Raw genomic sequence first — 17,839 nt, forward strand, 5'->3', positions numbered from 1 at the left:
TAGAATTTAGCTGGAAATGTATTCGCTGTTTTGCTGTTGTTTTACTGGTAAGACGTAACATTTGTTTTCATTCAGCTTCATTTTGTTAACTTCACACTGGCTTTCTATGGCTTCTAGATCTGTTCGAATATCAGCTGGCTGAGTTGATATTAACTTGAAATCATCAGCAAACCCAAAAGCGTCACATAATTTGACTCGAGTTGGTAGATCGTTCACGTATATAATAAATAGGAGAGGACTTAAGAGTGACCCCTGCGGGACTCCGCTAGTAACTGGGAAAATTTCAGAGTTGGATTCATTAACTTTTACATATTGTTTTCTTTCAGTGAGGTAACTTGCAATGATTTTCAAGAAATTTCCGCCAATTTTTAGCTCTTCAACTTTTTCTAGTATTCTGTCGTGTGGTACGCTGTCGAAAGTTTTTTTAAAATCTAAGTACAGCACATACAATTCACTTTCATGGTCATCAAGTTCTTTGTACAGAAGATCTAGAAAGAGCAGAAGTTGTGTAACCACAGACCTATGTCTCCTAATTCCATGTTGAGAGTTATCCAGATGTGGTTTGAATATTTCGTAAATTTCATTGAAAATTAACTTTTCTAAAACCTTCGAGACACTGCAAAGTAAGCTGATCGGCCTGTATTGCTCCATCATTGCTCTGTTTCCATCTTTAAAAATTGGGATAACTTCACTTGTTTTCCAGTATGTTGGAAAACACCCTTTATTTAAAGCGGCTTGGAAAACTATATGCAATGATTTTGAGAGGGTTGGCAATTTTTGAGGATTGTATTTCCAACATTATGTGGTCCACAAGCTTTATTTGTCTGAAGCTTGGTTAGTATCTCCTTGATTTTTCTTTCGTCAATGTTTACTTTGTTAAATTTCCGTTTTTCGTAAGAGTTCTTCATTTCAATTGTATTACTTCTGAGGAAAACACTGGAGAAGAAATCGTTAAAGTATTTGCACTTTTGGTTATCTTCATTTGTTTTGTTGTCCTTGTAAGACATCTTTCCGGATATCTTTTGCATTTAAAGACAGATTTGAGATACTTTTGCAGATCAGAAAATCTCCTCCCTCGAAAGATTTTGTCTTCAAAATCCGCTTGATCTTGTTTCAGCTGATCTCTCAATTTCTTCTCTGCTTTTTTAATCTTTATCAGTCTGCCTAGATTGGGGTTTTTAGTTTTCCTTTTCAGAGTAGATATGACTTTTATGAGATGGGAGGATTCCTTTTTTGTCCAGGGGGGTAAGTTGGATCTGTGCAGCGTGGTTTTGGGAACGTTTTTAGTTAATACATCATCAAGCCATGTATACCATTGCTTGACTAAATTGTCAATGTTGCTGTAGCAATATGGCTTGAAAGGGTTTTCTAGTATACAGTTATTGAACTCTTTCAAATCAGCTTTGTTGAACGCAAACTTATGCTGTTTGGTTTCGGATTGCATATCTGTTTGAGCCTCAATCTTCACAGTAAAAGCATCGTGATCAGAATTAAAAGATTCATTGAACTCGTTTTTTGTATCAGGGTTTATTACTTGATTGGGATTGTTTGTAAGGAAGACATCCAGTTGTCCCATTTGTTTATGGTTCAAAATCTCCTCAAAATTGTACTCACTAAATCTCTCAACAATTTTGTTTTCATAATCATTTGTTGAGTTCAATGTTTTCCAACAAGTGTTCTCATGATTAATATCGCCTGTGAGAATAATTGTTTCACAATTTTCTTTTTCCGCATGTGTCTTTGGCTCATTGAGAAGGTCGATCATTGACGTTTCAGACCACCTATACGGGCTTGCTTTTTTGTGTTGTAACAACAGCATATTAAGAAAGCTGTGTTTTTGGTTCAATTTTGACAACAACATACTCATCCGTATTTTTGAGTTCTACTCTTTCATGAGATATGCTATTTCTAACCGCAATGAGAACTCCTCCGTGCTTTGTTTTGTGATTATCAGTTTTTCGGTCATTACGATGGATCATGAATTCCTTAAGAAAAAGTCCCTCATTGGGTATATCCTCTGTTAACCATGTTTCAGTTAGGCTTAGGATATCCATGTTTTCCATTGACAGACAGTTTACAAAGTTCGTTCTGCGTTTGAGGTCGACTAGACTTCTTACATTGTAAGTTAGAAATGTAATTACGTTTGAATTTGATAGTCAGTCTATTGCAATTCTATTTTCATTTTCATTTGAGTCCAGTTCGACCCATTTTTTGTCTGTCGACTTTTGGAGAACAAGATTTCGTATTCTTAGACTTTTGGCACTTGTACCTTGATTTATTAATGTCCTTCTCATTTGCAACATTTCGTTTTCTTTTGCCTGCTCTTCTGGATTTAATTGTTTACTAATAAATAATGGCTTGCCGTAGTCTTTTAGTTTCCTCAGGGATAATAGAATAGGTCTCTTGGCGTAGTCACTATCTATTATCTATGTTAACTACCAGGGTTCGATGCTTATTTTCGGAAAATTTTCCTAGTTGTTTAATATCAGTGACATTGCAACAGACTTTCAGGTGCTTCATTATGGCTTTCACTTACTTTAAGTCATGCTCGTATCTGTCCCTGGTACTTTTGGAATTTAGCTCTGGTATTCCACGGAACCTAATTCCATCACATTGTTCCTTATTTACAAGCGTTTTATACGATGGTTCTTTTGGCAATTTTGGTTCAGCAGGTGGAGTTGTTTTTAAAAAAGTTTTTGTTTTTATTTTATTGAGCTCTGTTTTAAGCGATAAGTTGTTGGCTTTTATTTCTGCTCTTAGTTCTTCAATTTCGGTATGCATCCCTTTTTCGTCATCCCTGCTATTGGCTAATTGTTCTATAATGAGATCTTTTTTTAGATCCACTCATTTTTGGCACACTAGTAGCACGTTGTTTATAATACTACTAACTCCAAAGATTGCGTCGGTTGACATTCCTGTGCACTTAGTTGTTAAATGCATATTATTGCCACATGCTACGCAATGAAAAACAGCTGATTTTGATTCCATGTTGTCGAGCAAGTATTACACCGTTGATTTTTCATAAATTGTTCTTTGCCCATTCCCGTTTTAGCCTAAATCTTAATGTTTTGGAAATTTGCGCTGATTTTTATTACTGCTGAGGACAGACCTAAAATAGATAATTTTATGTAAAAATTTGGGAATTACTTGAATGGATAAATATAGAAGTGGAAGATAAGACCGCGGACTCTTGACGGAAGGAGCCTATGGCTTATCTAAACCACAAGAAAGAACAAAACGAGAAAAAGATAGAACCGCGGTCTCCTGACGGAAGGAGCCTATGGCTTATCTAAACCACAAGAAAGAACAAAACGAGAAAAAGATAGAACCGTGGTCTCCTGACGGAAAGAGCCTATGGTCTATCTAACCTCGAAAACTGCCGCACAGACAGCCCGTTTGCCGTGTACACTCGAAAGTTCGTGGATGCTCTTTCCACGCAAGTTCTTTCGCGAAACGTTTGTACAGAATTTTGTCTTTTAATATTATTCGTATCTGGCTGAGTCCGTAATCGTTGAGATGCACACTATCCTTCTCAGCAATATAAACAACTGAAAAACTCCTTTCTGCAAGGCCTCGATAACCCCAGCGTTCAAATTCAGCTCTCTTCGCAAGTTTACGGTTGACCGCTGGGTACCTGTTTATTTCGTGATCGTCGATGTATTCTTTGAGAGCCTCGAATTTAGATTCGGGGGGAATGCGGGGGGTTATTGCAATGACAAAAACTCTATTCGCAACGTTATACAAACTTTCGGCAAGATCAATGATACTATTCGCTACTTCGTCTACGCTAGCCTGGGAGGGGTGATATCGTTTGTACAGGTCGTTTCCACCAATAAACAGTATAATAGTATCGTAAATACCTGCTTGAGGGACAAACCTATACGCGTCTTGCACACCAGCTCCCGGAAGTGAAAGAATATTGACGTTGGCGAATTGAAGTTGTCGGACCTGTGAATCTCCAATCAATAGGGTTTTCGGTTCAGCACTTGAAGATTTGAAGGTATGGTATCTCTTCAGTAAGGTTTCTAAAATCCCTCCATTGAGGGCCTTCCACACCTTACGTAGTTCATATCACATGAAAAAACCTATTTAATAAGTTTTTATAGAGCCCAGTAATTCAAAGAGATAGGGTCAAATCAATGCCGGTCACAATGCGTAAATAGTTTCAGGTTATAATGTTTGTTCAGGGCAGCCGTGGTGGCCCTTGTTTGTAAATGGTAATTGTTATTGGAGCAAGTTCTCTTCACCATTCCTTGGAGAGGTGGACAAACATCAAGAAGCGATTATCCAGACAAGTGATCACGAAGCCAGGATACAATCTTCACCGAGGAGCTCAAGATAAGTCTAAAATTATTCAAAAACGACTTCGATTGATACAGAAAAACGAGCAGTTGATTATTTGGCACGATCTAATCAATAACTCTGTGACAAGCCCCCGCAAAGACCCCAGAAAGCCACTTACCCCAGAACAACTTGTGAACGAAATCAAGAATATCAAGCATAAAGTAGTTGGAATAGTTTACTGCGTAAGAGAAGGAGCACCAGACGTTTACAAAGAGCTGAAGGGAACGGGAATACCTGTTCTACACATCGTAAAGGACCTTCTTTCGAGGCAAAAACAAAAGGACAAAGAACTTGTTCGCAGCTACAGCCAACTACATCTTGCACCACACCTCGAAATCAAAACCCTTACTATTGTACGAAATCACGGCGACAATCTAAAAGCGATTATCAAAAAGAAACACAGCCCGTCTCAACAGCAACGAAAGAAAATCAAAAGAAACGAAACGCAGCCAAAATTTAAGTAAGTCTAGCACTAGGTTGGTTTTGTAAATTCCTATTGATTGAGTTCAATTGGAATTGATCAAAACCAGTTTTCAGTCCCAGTCGTCAATTTAAGCAAAATCGTTTAGCTTTTGTTAAGCCCTATCAAAATTTCTATTCAAAATTTTTGTGAAAATCCTATTGATTCAGTTCAGTTGGAATCGATCAAAAATTTAAATCTTCATCAAATTATTTTGTGAAATTCCTGTTGATTAAGTTCAATTGGTCTTGATCAAAATTTTTAGTCAACGTAGTAAGTTCTGTGAAACTCCTGCTGATTAAATTCAATTGGAATTGATCAGAGCTTACGAAACAAATGGGAAAAAATTGTAAGACCTGTAACGAGCCAATACAGGCACAAGAGAAAACATATATATGCGTTGCCTGCAACTGTCATATACACATGACGACAATTTGCACAGGACTGTCCTCGGCCTCCCCCAACGGGATAATAGATCTTGGAAACAACATTATGCTTCTCTGCAATGAATGGACAAAAACGAGCGAGATAAATTCAGAAGATGCAGAACAATGGCGAACATGACCGAGAAGATAGAGAATTTGGACTTTAGCAATCAACTCAAAAACATGGAAAAGAGATTGACTGAGCTTGTAGACAAAAAGATAGAAACCGCCATCAAAACAACTTGTGAAAAAGTTGATAAAACGTATGCTGCCGTGGTCTCCGTGGAATCCACACAGGAGACAGATAGGAAACTTGGAAAGTTAATTAAGAAAGAGAAAGGCGTCGACAACATCAAACAAAGTTTCAGAATACAAGGGATCCCTGAAGATCATAACAAAATAAAAGCTGAAAATCTTATCCCCACAACTGACGAAGTAAATGAAATACTGAGTGAAATAGGCGTTAGGCTTGAAGTGAAAGAACTCAAACGACTAGGTGAATTCAAGAGAGAACGGAAGAAACCAAGAACTCTTTTAGTAACGGTCACTAACGAACTTGAAGCCAGGCTAGCCTTAGCCAAAAGTATTGAACCTCGAGAGGAAATAGCAAAGAGAAATATTTACTTGCTACCAGCTCTCAGCAAAGAAGATGCCCTCAAAGAAAACCTGATTCTGAAAAAGAGAAGAGAACTGTTGACAGAAGGAGTTCCTCGGGATAAACTCAAAATTCGAAATTTAGAACTATTCAACGATGGTGCGAAAGTGGAGATTGCCTCCGTAGAAACCAAGTCAAACTGACTAGGTTTTGTTAACATTCTGCAACTAAACGTAAGGAGCCTTGTGAACGTAGAGAGGAGAATTAAGTTTGCAAATGCTGTAATAAACTCAGACTACAACGTTATATGTCTCTGTGAAACTTGGCTCAATGATAATATTCCATCATCTGAACTATTTCTAAATGACTATTGCATCTACCGACAAGACAGACAAATGGATCAAGACAAAAATACCCACGGAGGCGCCCTCATAGCAGTAAAGAACTCCTTCATCTCCGAAAGAGTCATTTCTGAGCAACCGGATTCTAGTCTTGTCTGCAAAATACAATTAGCTTAGCTGAGAACGAAATTTTTATTTGTGCCTTTTACAACCCCCAAGAACAAGCCCGTACCGTTACGAGGTTAACGATTTCCAAAAACTCCTTAAAATCATTCCTAAATCAAAAACGACTATTTTATGTGGGGATATAAACTGTCCTGATGTAAACTGGAAAACTCTAGCAAGTACAAATGGAGAAGAAAACGAAGTCATTGAATTGTTTGAGGAATCCCTATACAGACAAATCATAAACTTCCCCACCTGTGGGCAGAACACTCTAGATGTAGCATTTTACAAAAATTGTAATTTGGTGGCACATCTCCACGAGAAATTTTCCTCAATTTACGACTGCTGGGATCATAAATCAATCCAGTTAACACTAGAATGTCCACGCCAAGACGCCAAAGAAACTCTTGGAAATTTTAGAAGTTTCGGAAACGCTGACTACGAAAGCATAAATAAAATTTTAAGTACTGAACCCTTCAAACCAGTTTGCTTCACTAACATAAACAACATGTGCGAAGAATTTTACCAGTACACGGATCAAATATTCGAGGTCCACGTCCCCAAAAGAACTAGACACCGACAAAGTCTACCTCCCTGGATATCAAGTTTCACTTCTTACAACATGAAGAGACTACAAACCCAAAAACGACTCTTATCCAAAAAACCCACTAGTTATCGAAAACAAGAAGTTCTTAAACTTGAAAACCAATTGATAGAATCATCGGAACTGGACAGGATTGAATATCAGGAGAAAATCATGCGTGCAAGAAATACCGGTACAATCTTCAAACACTTGAAAAGCCTGAAAAAATCACCCAGCCTTCCAAAATTACTAATCAAAGAAAATCAACAGAGCACAAAAATGCAAGAGCAAGTCAACATGATGAACGAGTTCTTTCACTCATTGTTCTCACCCAAAATTCCTTTCAGTATACAAGATGTAAAATTGAGAAATCCTGAAATTACAAACTTCGAAATCTCAAAGAAAGCTATCTACGAAATACTTCTTTCGCTAGATGCCACAAAGTCGCGAGGCTCAAATGGCATACCGCCTGCATTTTTCCAACGTACAGCACGCGAAACAAGTAAGAATTTAAATGTACTTTTCAAGCAGATAAAACGACTGAGAAAAATCCCAAACTCCTGGAAAATTGCAGCTGTGACACCAATCTACAAAAAAGATGACAGACGGAAAGTAGAAAATTACCGACCAGTCCCTCTTTTAGACATTGACAGTAAAGTTTTTGAGAAATGCATTTGTTCAGCTTTATACGCTCACTTCGAAAAATTCCTAACAGAACACCAACATGGATTTGTTAAAAAACGCTCAGTTAATACAAATATGCTATCCTTCTTGAAATCAATTCACGACGCACTCGATAACGAATCAAGCACCGAAATTGTAGCATTCTACACAGATTTCTCCAAAGCTTTCGACAAAGTGCCGCATTTTGAGCTTGTACAAAAAGTTGCAAATATTGGAGTGGGAGGTTGCCTATTAGAAATCATCATTGACTACTTAGACAATAGGAAACAATTCGTTCGGGTAGACAACACAAGATCGGAAACTTTAGATGTAACAAGTGGGGTACCCCAAGGTTCTCTTCTCGGACCACTCCTGTTTTGCATATTCATCAATAACCTACCTGATGTGTTAGTTTTCTCTGACCCATTTATCTTCGCGGATGACCTAAAAATTCTTGCAGTGAAGAAAACGTTTTGGCAAGTTCAAAACGATCTCAATGGTATTGAACAGTGGGTAAACGAAAATAAAATGAAATTAGCCATGGACAAATGTGCAAAGCTGAGCATAAGAGGTCAAACACAAAATTACGAGCTTATGGGCACTAAACTAGAGTCATCCGAAGTCATCAAAGATCTCGGCATCTATGTTTCCCATGATCTGACGTGGAAGACACACATCGAAGAACGACTGAAAAAAGCGAACAAAGTACTCTACCTACTTCGACGAAACATAGCTCTTCAACTAAGACAAGAGATCAAGCTCGGACTCTACAAGTCACTAATTTTGCCAGTACTCTTATATGGCTCTGCATGTATAAATCCGAACCGAGGTGAGCTACAACAGCTTGAAAGATTTCAAAAGAAAGTAGTCAAATGGATCCTTGGACAAAAAGTCATGCCGTATCCAAATCAACTGAGACTTCTTAACATACTACCACTACCAATGTTCATGCAACTAAATGACATTCTACTTTTATCGAAATTGACAGAAGACGATAGCTTTTTACCAATGCCGAAACAAAATTCAGAAAAAGGGAGAACAAATGAATTATTCAAGCTCCCGAAAACCAGAACTGAAAAGGCTAGAAATGATTTCTTTTTCCGTACATGCAGACTAGCAAATCGAATAGAAAAATACATTGAATTTATGTAAAAGAAACCAATTTGTCAAATTAAAATTACTTCCAATACTTAAAACAAACGTTTTCGAACTTTACGTTCATCGTCAGGTTAAAACTGTTTTACAAATTGTTAAAAGATAAAATGAATATGTATTTACATTTGTCTGAGATGACAATTAAAACAATTCTAGGAAACATTCTAAAAAATTCAATCGAAAATTTTTCCTTATATACAATATTTAACCTATTTACAACACATATTTACATCTGTTATCAATTTACTTAAAAACATTCCTATTCCGGATTTTTCAATTTTGTCCATGTTCTTGTATTTTTAGGGTTATTCCGAATTTGCCCTAACCATAAGTATCCCTCTTGTGGAGGTTTTGCAAATTTCGTTTTGTCATGCACAAAATGTTTTTTGCCCTATGCATTCTCATTTAGTCAAAATTATGATTTGAACTAATATTTTAGCGTGAGTTCCCTCCCCCTATATTCGTCGCGTGTGTTTAGTGCCGGCTTCAGCTTGCTGATATATATAGCTTCGATGATCATTAGTTTTTCTACTGACCGACAGGCGTCCAGAATTCTCCATTCAATGTCATTCGTGGCGCCACGACATTCAACTAGATGTTGACCCACCTGTGAATCCTTCTTTTGATGTTCTGTTATCCTTGTGGTAACATGCCGGCTTGTTTGCCCAACATAGATGGATCCGCATCCATTACATTTAATTTCATATACCACGTGGGATTTCAGATCTCTATCAAAGGATGATTTCAGGGTGGGGAGGCACGATCTTAATTTTCGCGTTGTAAAAACTACTTGCAATTCGCATAGTTTCTTCAATTTGCTTGCGAAGTTTTGAGTGAGGTTGCCTCTGTATTGTAGAAAAATAGTTGGCTTATCATTAGATTTAGTCTTGCTTTTTTGATGCTCTTTTGGTGTTGTTCTTAATTGGTCTTTACCGCCACTTATTATTTTTTCTAGAGTCTGATTCACAATTTTTGAAGACCACTCCTCTGGATATTGATTTTTGGTCCAGCAAGATTTGTTCTTTTCAAGAGCCTGATCGAAGGCCAACCAATTAGAGGTTGCATTAAAAACCCTGTGAACCGTCCCTTGAATCACATTTTTCTTATGTTGAAGCGGTGCACAGCTGCGAAAATTCAGTATTATTCCAGTGTCAGTTGGTTTTTTATACCAATGACAGGTGATATTATTTTTGCTGCTCACATTTACGTTAATGTCAAGAAAAGCCAAACCCCCATCCATGTTCACTTTTTCTAAGGTAAATTGCAGGTTGTTGTGTAATGAAATCTATAAAATTCATACTCGCTAAAACACTAAAACAGTGAAAACTTCTCAAAGTATTATGTAATGAGCCCCTCTATAGGCCTTGTTTTCAAAATATTTGACAAAGTAAATAATGTAAAAGAAACCAATTTGTCAAATTAAAATTACTTCCAATACTTAAAACAAACGTTTTCGAACTTTACGTTCATCGTCAGGTTAAAACTGTTTTACAAATTGTTAAAAGATAAAATGAATATGTATTTACATTTGTCTGAGATGACAATTAAAACAATTCTAGGAAACATTCTAAAAAATTCAATCGAAAATTTTTCCTTATATACAATATTTAGCCTATTTACAACACATATTTACATCTGTTATCAATTTACTTAAAAACATTCCTATTCCGGATTTTTCCATGTTCTTGTATTTTTAGGGTTATTCCGAATTTGCCCTAACCATAAGTATCCCTCTTGTGGAGGTTTTGCAAATTTCGTTTTGTCATGCACAAAATGTTTTTTGCCCTATGCATTCTCATTTAGTCAAAATTATGATTTGAACTAATATTTTAGCGTGTTATATGTTAAGAATCTGTTCAACTTAACATTGAATTTAATACGAAAAAAGGCCTTAAAAATCGAGTTTTAAATTTCATGTTGAAGTTTGTAAACGAGCGATTCGACGAAAATAACATCTGTAGCTGGCATCTATGCTGTGACTGTCAGATCTGCAGAAATAATAGGACAATTTTCTAAGACGACGACTGGGACGAAAATCCCCTCAGTGAAAACTGTAAATCCCCAACAACAACAACAACTTTAATTGAAGGTTATTTGAGAGCAGCTATTAGAAGTGGCAGTAAGTTGAACAGATTCTTAACATATAACATAAAAAGGTTTTAAAAAATGTTTTTTTTTATCCTTTCCGTTTGTGGTCCACAGTACGTTATGCCCCCCCCCCCCCCAGTTACAGAGCACGTGCCATTACATAGTAAGTCATTATGTAAAAATGTGACACGTGCGTCGGGGGCGCAAATAATTTGCGCCCAGTAAGCTGGAGGGGGCACAAACGGAAAATATCCGTCTTTTTGGGTCTGTTTCTCTTATGATCTTTTTGAAACTGCAGTTCTACGAAGCTATTGAGGCTATATTCTGGCAATCTGCCAGCTATGTTTTTTTTTGTTAAATTTCTGATGACTATGCGTGGATTGATATAAAAATCATAAGAAACGGCCAATGTTGACTTAAAATGGCTTCTTAAACAGTCAGTTTAGAGAGTAAAATAGCCGCCTTTTGTGAGTTTAGTTTTGTCACAGAACGTATTAATTATTTTCAGGGAGCCATGAAATTTAAACTGTTCAGATATGTCCTCACACCAGAAGATCTCCTTAATTTGAAAAATCACAAGTACGACTGTAGGGGAAAAGGCATCATAGAACAATATGTCGATGGTGTGAGTACCTTTCCTTTATTTCATGTATGATGAATATGGCTCATTCATTAAAACGCGCATTTGAGCAATTTTGAGCTTCAATGATCAAATCCGGTCTCTGCATTATAACCCCTGCCCCAGCTTAGTGCTGCGGGTGCTATAATGAGAAAGGCCCATCAAATCCTGCAGTTTATGACCAATAATTTGAAGGCAACTCAACGGATTCTACCCTGTTAGGTTGACAATAGCGCAGTGGGCTTGTATCTTTTACCCCCCACCCCCCGCGCACGTGCTAATTTTTTACATAGTAAAACAAAATATAATTTGTAACTGAGGGCGTAAAAACACGTGGGGACAGAGTTTACAGGCTGTGTATATAGTCACATTCCATACGTGACTGTATAGAATATGACTCTTTTGCAGAAAAACATCAATTTTTTAAATTTTTTTAGAGGGTTTTTTCTGTTTTGAACTCGCATCGACGGGAAAGAGTAACGAGTTTGTGACTTGTTAATAGCCGCCCTCATCTTCTCAGCCGGCTATTATTGCGCTCGTATTTTTTTTTACTTCGTCAAACTTTTTTTCGCTTTACCATTTTGCCGCTTTTTCGACATTTTGCGTGAAATCTTTTTGACTTCTCTAGGCTAGTTTCTCTCTTCTCTCATTCTGCTAAAAGTGAATTTGAACATCAGTTGCTAAACAAAGCAATTCAAAATGAACAGAGTCGGTATAAAAAATTGAAGTCAGAAATAGAAACGGGATAAACCCATAAAGCCCAATTTTAGATGCCCGCTATTTGAACGTCGTTCCTATAAGTCTTAGTTACCATCTCTAATGCTTATTGGTATTGATAGTAGCCCCTGTAGCCTCTGTCTAAGAAACAGAAGTGCGGTATGTTCAACTACGAAATGCCATCAAAATAAATCGGACTTATCAATATATTCTATTCGTTCAATCCCAATCATGCATATTGGAATCAACGGCGGCTATTTTCCGGCAATCTGCCGGGTATGTTAATATTTGAATTTTTTTTCCGTCAACTTCTTTTAGCTAACTAACTAAAAGTTGAAATCATTGCTGTTAAGAATATATAATGTAATTTGAACTTGCTTCATTTTTGAGAGCAGTTTGAGAGCAGTTCATCATCAGTTCTTCTGTGAGCAGGTAGTCCTCTTTTCACAGCTCTTGTTTTCCTAGCAACTTCTTTTGCTACATGTATCTACTGGACGTTAGTTGTTTTTCTAGTTCAACTAGAAATTGCCCAGCCTTGCTTTGAAAGTATTTACATCTTCACATTCAATCACTTCTTCAGGAAGTTTATTCTGAAGTTTTGACTATTCTTTCCGCGAAGAAGTTGTTCTTCAGTTTTCCGTTGCTGTTTCGAGATAACAACTTCTTCGAATGTCCTCTAGTTCGAGTGTTCTTGTCTCTCTGAAGAAGTGCTCCTGAGATTATGTGGTCTTATCCTCCTGATGTCAACTTGAAGGTCTCAATCATGTCGCATCTCATTCGTCGGTAGAAAAGAGTTGGCATGTCGAGTGCTCTGAGTAACTCAGTCCCTTCAGTTCAGGAATTTTTTTCGTAGCTCTCCTTTGAACATTTTCGATCATTTTTCTGCTTTCAGGATTCCAGACCGGCGTTGTGTATTCGAGGTGAGGTCTTACCAAGGATCTGAAGAGGTATCTAAATTTGTACACAGTTAAGCTGATGAAAGTTCTCCTGGTGAGGCCGAAGGTCTTGTTTACTATGCTCTTTTTGTTGACGATGTGCATTTCAATTTTCAACTCGTTGTCAAACGTAACTCTAATGTCCACTTCTGTAGTGTCTTCTTCGATCATCGCTGGACGTTCGTTCTCTGCACAATATTTCCTACCAACGAGTCTGCTTTTCCCTAGATGTAGGACTTTGGCTTTCTTCGGGTAGAATGGATGAAGCCATTTCTTGCTCCAATCCTCCAGGCAGACAAGTCTTGCTGGAGCAACTCACCGATCGAAAAGCAGCTGACTTCATTGAAAATTTTTGTATCGTCTGCAAACATTTAGACTGGGCTAAGTGGACAAGACATGACAAAGAGGATTGGTCGTAGGACGCTACCTTGCGGCACGCCACTTTTGACATCGTGTTTTGACTATTGCTCGCAGTTCATCCTGACATGCTGTTTGCGGTCACTTAGGAAGGCTTCGATCCACTTAAGGACTTTTCCTTTGATATTCTGTGTTACCACACTATTTTTAGCAGTCTTTTGTGAGATACTTTGTCAAAAGCTTTTTGGAAGTGGCAATGGATACAATCAGTGCCACCTCCTCTGTCAGCTATCTTCGTCCAGTCATTTAGCACTGATGTTAGTTGGAGGCTGGTGGATCTTCCTTTGACATCACCAAATTGACTGTTGGAGATTTGGTTGACTGTTAATGTCTACTGGTGGAGGTTTGGTTGACTGTCTATTAATTGACTGCCTATTAAACTCTTCGATTTTGTGGGTCATAGTAATCCGTTGGAAAAGTATACCAAGTTTCCATCTGTTCGTGCCATGAGCCACATTCTGGTACTGTTTAGGTTTTTTGGAAATTGTAAGTCCTGGTGCAATTACGAAAAATGTTTTGTTTTCAAATAAAATCCTCTTTTCAAAAAGTACGGGATATTAGCTGTCAAACGAAGTTTGTAGCATTCTTAGGGTCCTTTTCAACTCTTGTAGAGCAATTGCTTTATTATTTGTATGTGATTTTCTGTTTGCCAATAAAAAGCGAGTAAAAAATTCTCATTCTGATGCGATCATATGCAGCCCAAAGTGTAAAAAAATTGACGAGGACTTTCACGGTGCTGCACTTATTGACTAGGAATTAAGTAAAGATCTTCATAGTTCCACATGCTCTTCTTTGTTCAAAGGGAAGCTTCAAGCATCTGAGACATACTGAACTGCTTGATTAGTACTTAAATTCTTTCGGAGTATGGTGTCGAATTTGAGCCTATTCTTCACTCTACGCAGAGGAAATACTTGCTTTCAATTTATTAATCGCTGATGATTAGAGATTGGTCAATAAATCTAATAGACGTTGGAAATGAATTTAGTAAGGTTTGATTCGACGTTGAAGTTTTTAACGCACGGTTATCCTGAAATAAGTTGCGAGGACTATATATGTACTACAACCGAAATAGAACCAATGCAATCAATCGTGAAAGCAAAGAAAAGGCGCTCAAGTGTTATTCTTGAAAAGCAGACTGGAAGGCAACAAATTTCTCAATTCGGACTAGTCAAATCTTCTACGGCTACAGTAATGTGGACGTTCCTCTCCGGCAATGATATGATTGGATATGCGAAAAAACCGGAAATTTTGTCCCAAATGTAACACAACATAAAATGTCTCTACCACCCTGTATAAGTCTTGAAACATCCCATATTATCAAACAAAAAGCCACACTTCAACGCAAAAACATCTATAAACCAAATGCGAGTACACTTGTCAAACTTAATAATATCAGTGCATAAATTTAGTCAGATGTCGAAACGGATATAAAAAATCTTTGAACTAGACGTCTTTCGTGCAAGAAAAGTCAGCGTGGTACATAAATATACAAGCATGCACCAAACACCCCTGCTTCCCTCTCTTATGCAATTTGAAAAGAAAGACCTAAACACTGGTAAAGAAAAATGCGAAGCGTTTTATAGTTTTTTCTGTAGCGTTTTCTCAACTTATCAACTGGAAAGCGCCCAAAATCTCTCCGGATTCTTTGTTTAACAAAATAACTAACTAATCAGTATTCTGTTGAAAAAGCTAGGTGCAAGTAAAGCGATTGGCCCAGACGGACTCGCAAAACTGCCTCTGAAAATCTATCACTCTCTAACAAAATCCTCGTCTCTAATGTTTTAAAAGTTCATTTATAGTGGAATATACCCATCTCATTGGAAGATAAGCGAGGTTGTCCCTATATTCAAAGGTGGAGGTCAGAGCCAGATAAACAGATATCTTCCTGTAATTATATAGTATTTGAAAATTTCCTTTTTGATTATATCTACGAAAAGTTAAAGATCACGTATATCAATTGCAATTCGGGTTTCGTAAAGAGATCTGCTCTTTTGCCGTTACTAGTCTATCTCCATCGAATATACAAACTTCTCGGCCAATAACCAATATCTAGCCTATGGGTTCTCTACCTAGACTTCAAAAAGGTTTTTGACTGTGCGCCCAATAAACTACTAAATAAAAAGCAAAGAACAAGGGTTGCGGAGGTAAGGTACCCAAATTGATTGAGTCGTACCTGAGCAAATGACAACAAAATGTCAAAATCAATGAATAAAATCTGAAAAATGATTGGTTATTTGTGGCTTCCCAGGGCTCTATTCCGGGTCCACATTTTTTTTTATTTACATAAACGATGTCGCTGAAACTGTAAATGAACAACTGTACTTCGGCTATGCCGACGACCATAAAGCTGTCTCTACTGGTCAGACCTTAATAATCAAAACCTGTTCAACATTGCATTGTGGTGTTCTGTAAATTGCATGAAACTAAACGAAGGAAAATGCAAACTAGTCAACTTCAAGGAACCACTCAAGGTGGAATCAAATGCTAATCTAGTAACACCAGTAGTTTCTCAGGACCTATTATTAATAATAAAATCTAATCCATCTTGGAATACAAATACTGATAAAATATGCAATACGGATATTGGGTCTCTATACTCAATTAGACGTAGTTTATCGAAATTCTGACCGGTTTCGAATATACTAAATGCTTATACCGGCTACGTGGTTCTAATAACGGTTTACGGTTCCTCTGTGTTTCGCTTTAATAAGACCAATTTAAGAATAATTGAAATATAATAGAAAAAGTTCAAAGAAACGCCATGAAGGGGATAATAATTGCGTATAACAGCTACAAAGAGCGTTCAGAAAAATAAAACTCTTTCCTTTTTCTTTATAATGAAATGTACTACATCCTATTGCACATATCAAGATCTACAGGCAACTTTGACATCAATATCACCAACTGAGAACACGTGAAAAGGTTACCGAATGGATGTGCTTGTCCCAAAGTTTCGTCTTTAGAAAACAAATTCAGACTTCTTTATCCAAACCGCTTTCCTTGTCAATGTCATCTCTAGAGCAGGTGGAAAAGAAATACATAAAATGTCCATAAAGGACCTCACTTTTAATACTGGAAATACTTTGAGAAAAGCAGCATAGAGGACTCGTGTACTTGTATAATAAACTGCTACTGCAATTATGCAATCCCAGTGGAAAACTCAAAAACAAACTGAAATTCAGTAAACTCAAAATTTGGTTGCGGACCAATGTCTATAATCTGGAATTAAAGACGACTCGACTCCTCCACACTCCATCCCCTGCTCTACGCCCAAACCGTATCAAAGTGTATGCGTAAGTTTACGGGGTAACGAGCAGTTTTCCGTTTGGATGCGTCCTCACGACTTATGCTGCAACAACCCCACCCAAGTGAACATTGGGTCCCTAGGAGTTAAGCTACCGACTGGGAAAGCTAACAAACTTTGAGGGCGTTTGGCACCGTTTGAGAGAATTTGGTCCGACTTCAGTCCGTTATTTTTGCTGAAGCTGTAAACCTGAGCGAAGATGTTTTCTTCCGTTTTTAGTTATTCGATTTTGTCGTCTGACGCTCTTTGTTCTCCGTTTTTTTTTCACGTCGCCAACCTCTGATTAGTATTTTTTTAGACGTTCATGGTGCTCTTTCGCTCATCTTTAACTGCATTTTTTGCGTGAAAACGTATCTAAAACTGAATGGAGATTATTGATAGGTTCATTTGATCATCATTGATTTACCTCACTCTAAATGACTTTTCAACACTAGCAGTAGAGACAGTTAAGTTTGCTGTAAAACCTTTCAAGGTCAGTAAATAAGTCCTTTAGAAACAAGCTGTTACGAATAAAGCGTGGCGACAATAATTAAGTGAGCATTTTTATTTTAATAATTTTGTCAGCAACTAAAACTCAGTTATTATTTCTGTTGCTAGATATATTCTACAGCTGTTTGTTGGAGTTCTTAACACTGCCTACGTCAAAATTTTAAGTGAGTGAATTAAACTACCTCATTTGAGAGTTAATGTGCTGTTGAGTAGTTCCATGAACCGGCTACTGCAACTACTCCTTTTTGGCAGTTGCAGTAGTCACGTGAATCGATATCAAAAATTAGCCGAATTATCAACTCTAGCAGTCGGTCTTTATTTCGGTTTGCACAGCAACAGATCTGAAACAGCTTGACTGGTTGCGACGCAAACAGCGTTTTTTATTCGAGATTTAGTTGCTTGATCACCACCTCCTTCATCGCGACTGCGAGACTCCCTCAAGTGATTGATTGAAAGGTAACCTATGGAAACCTGACGAGACACCAATACGTATTCAACCTACTTGTTCCGAAAATTCGATTAGTTTAAGGAAGAAAATC

General features: G+C 37.4%; 1 protein-coding gene across 1 annotated transcript in view; it reads left to right on the plus strand.

Annotated features, from left to right (window-relative positions):
- The first annotated feature begins 11,306 nt into the window (after window positions 1-11,306).
- LOC142337397 (choline/ethanolaminephosphotransferase 1-like) overlaps window positions 11,307-17,839 on the plus strand; it is a 48,837-nt gene continuing 42,304 nt past the window's right edge. The window contains exon 1 of the mRNA XM_075386565.1: window positions 11,307-11,444. Coding sequence (XP_075242680.1) covers window positions 11,334-11,444 — 111 coding nt within the window. The 5' untranslated portion in view covers window positions 11,307-11,333. The remainder of the gene's footprint in view (window positions 11,445-17,839) is intronic.

This window comes from Convolutriloba macropyga, chromosome 4, assembly GCF_964194025.1.
Source record: "Convolutriloba macropyga chromosome 4, txConMacr16.3, whole genome shotgun sequence".
Taxonomy (NCBI): domain Eukaryota; kingdom Metazoa; phylum Xenacoelomorpha; order Acoela; family Convolutidae; genus Convolutriloba; species Convolutriloba macropyga.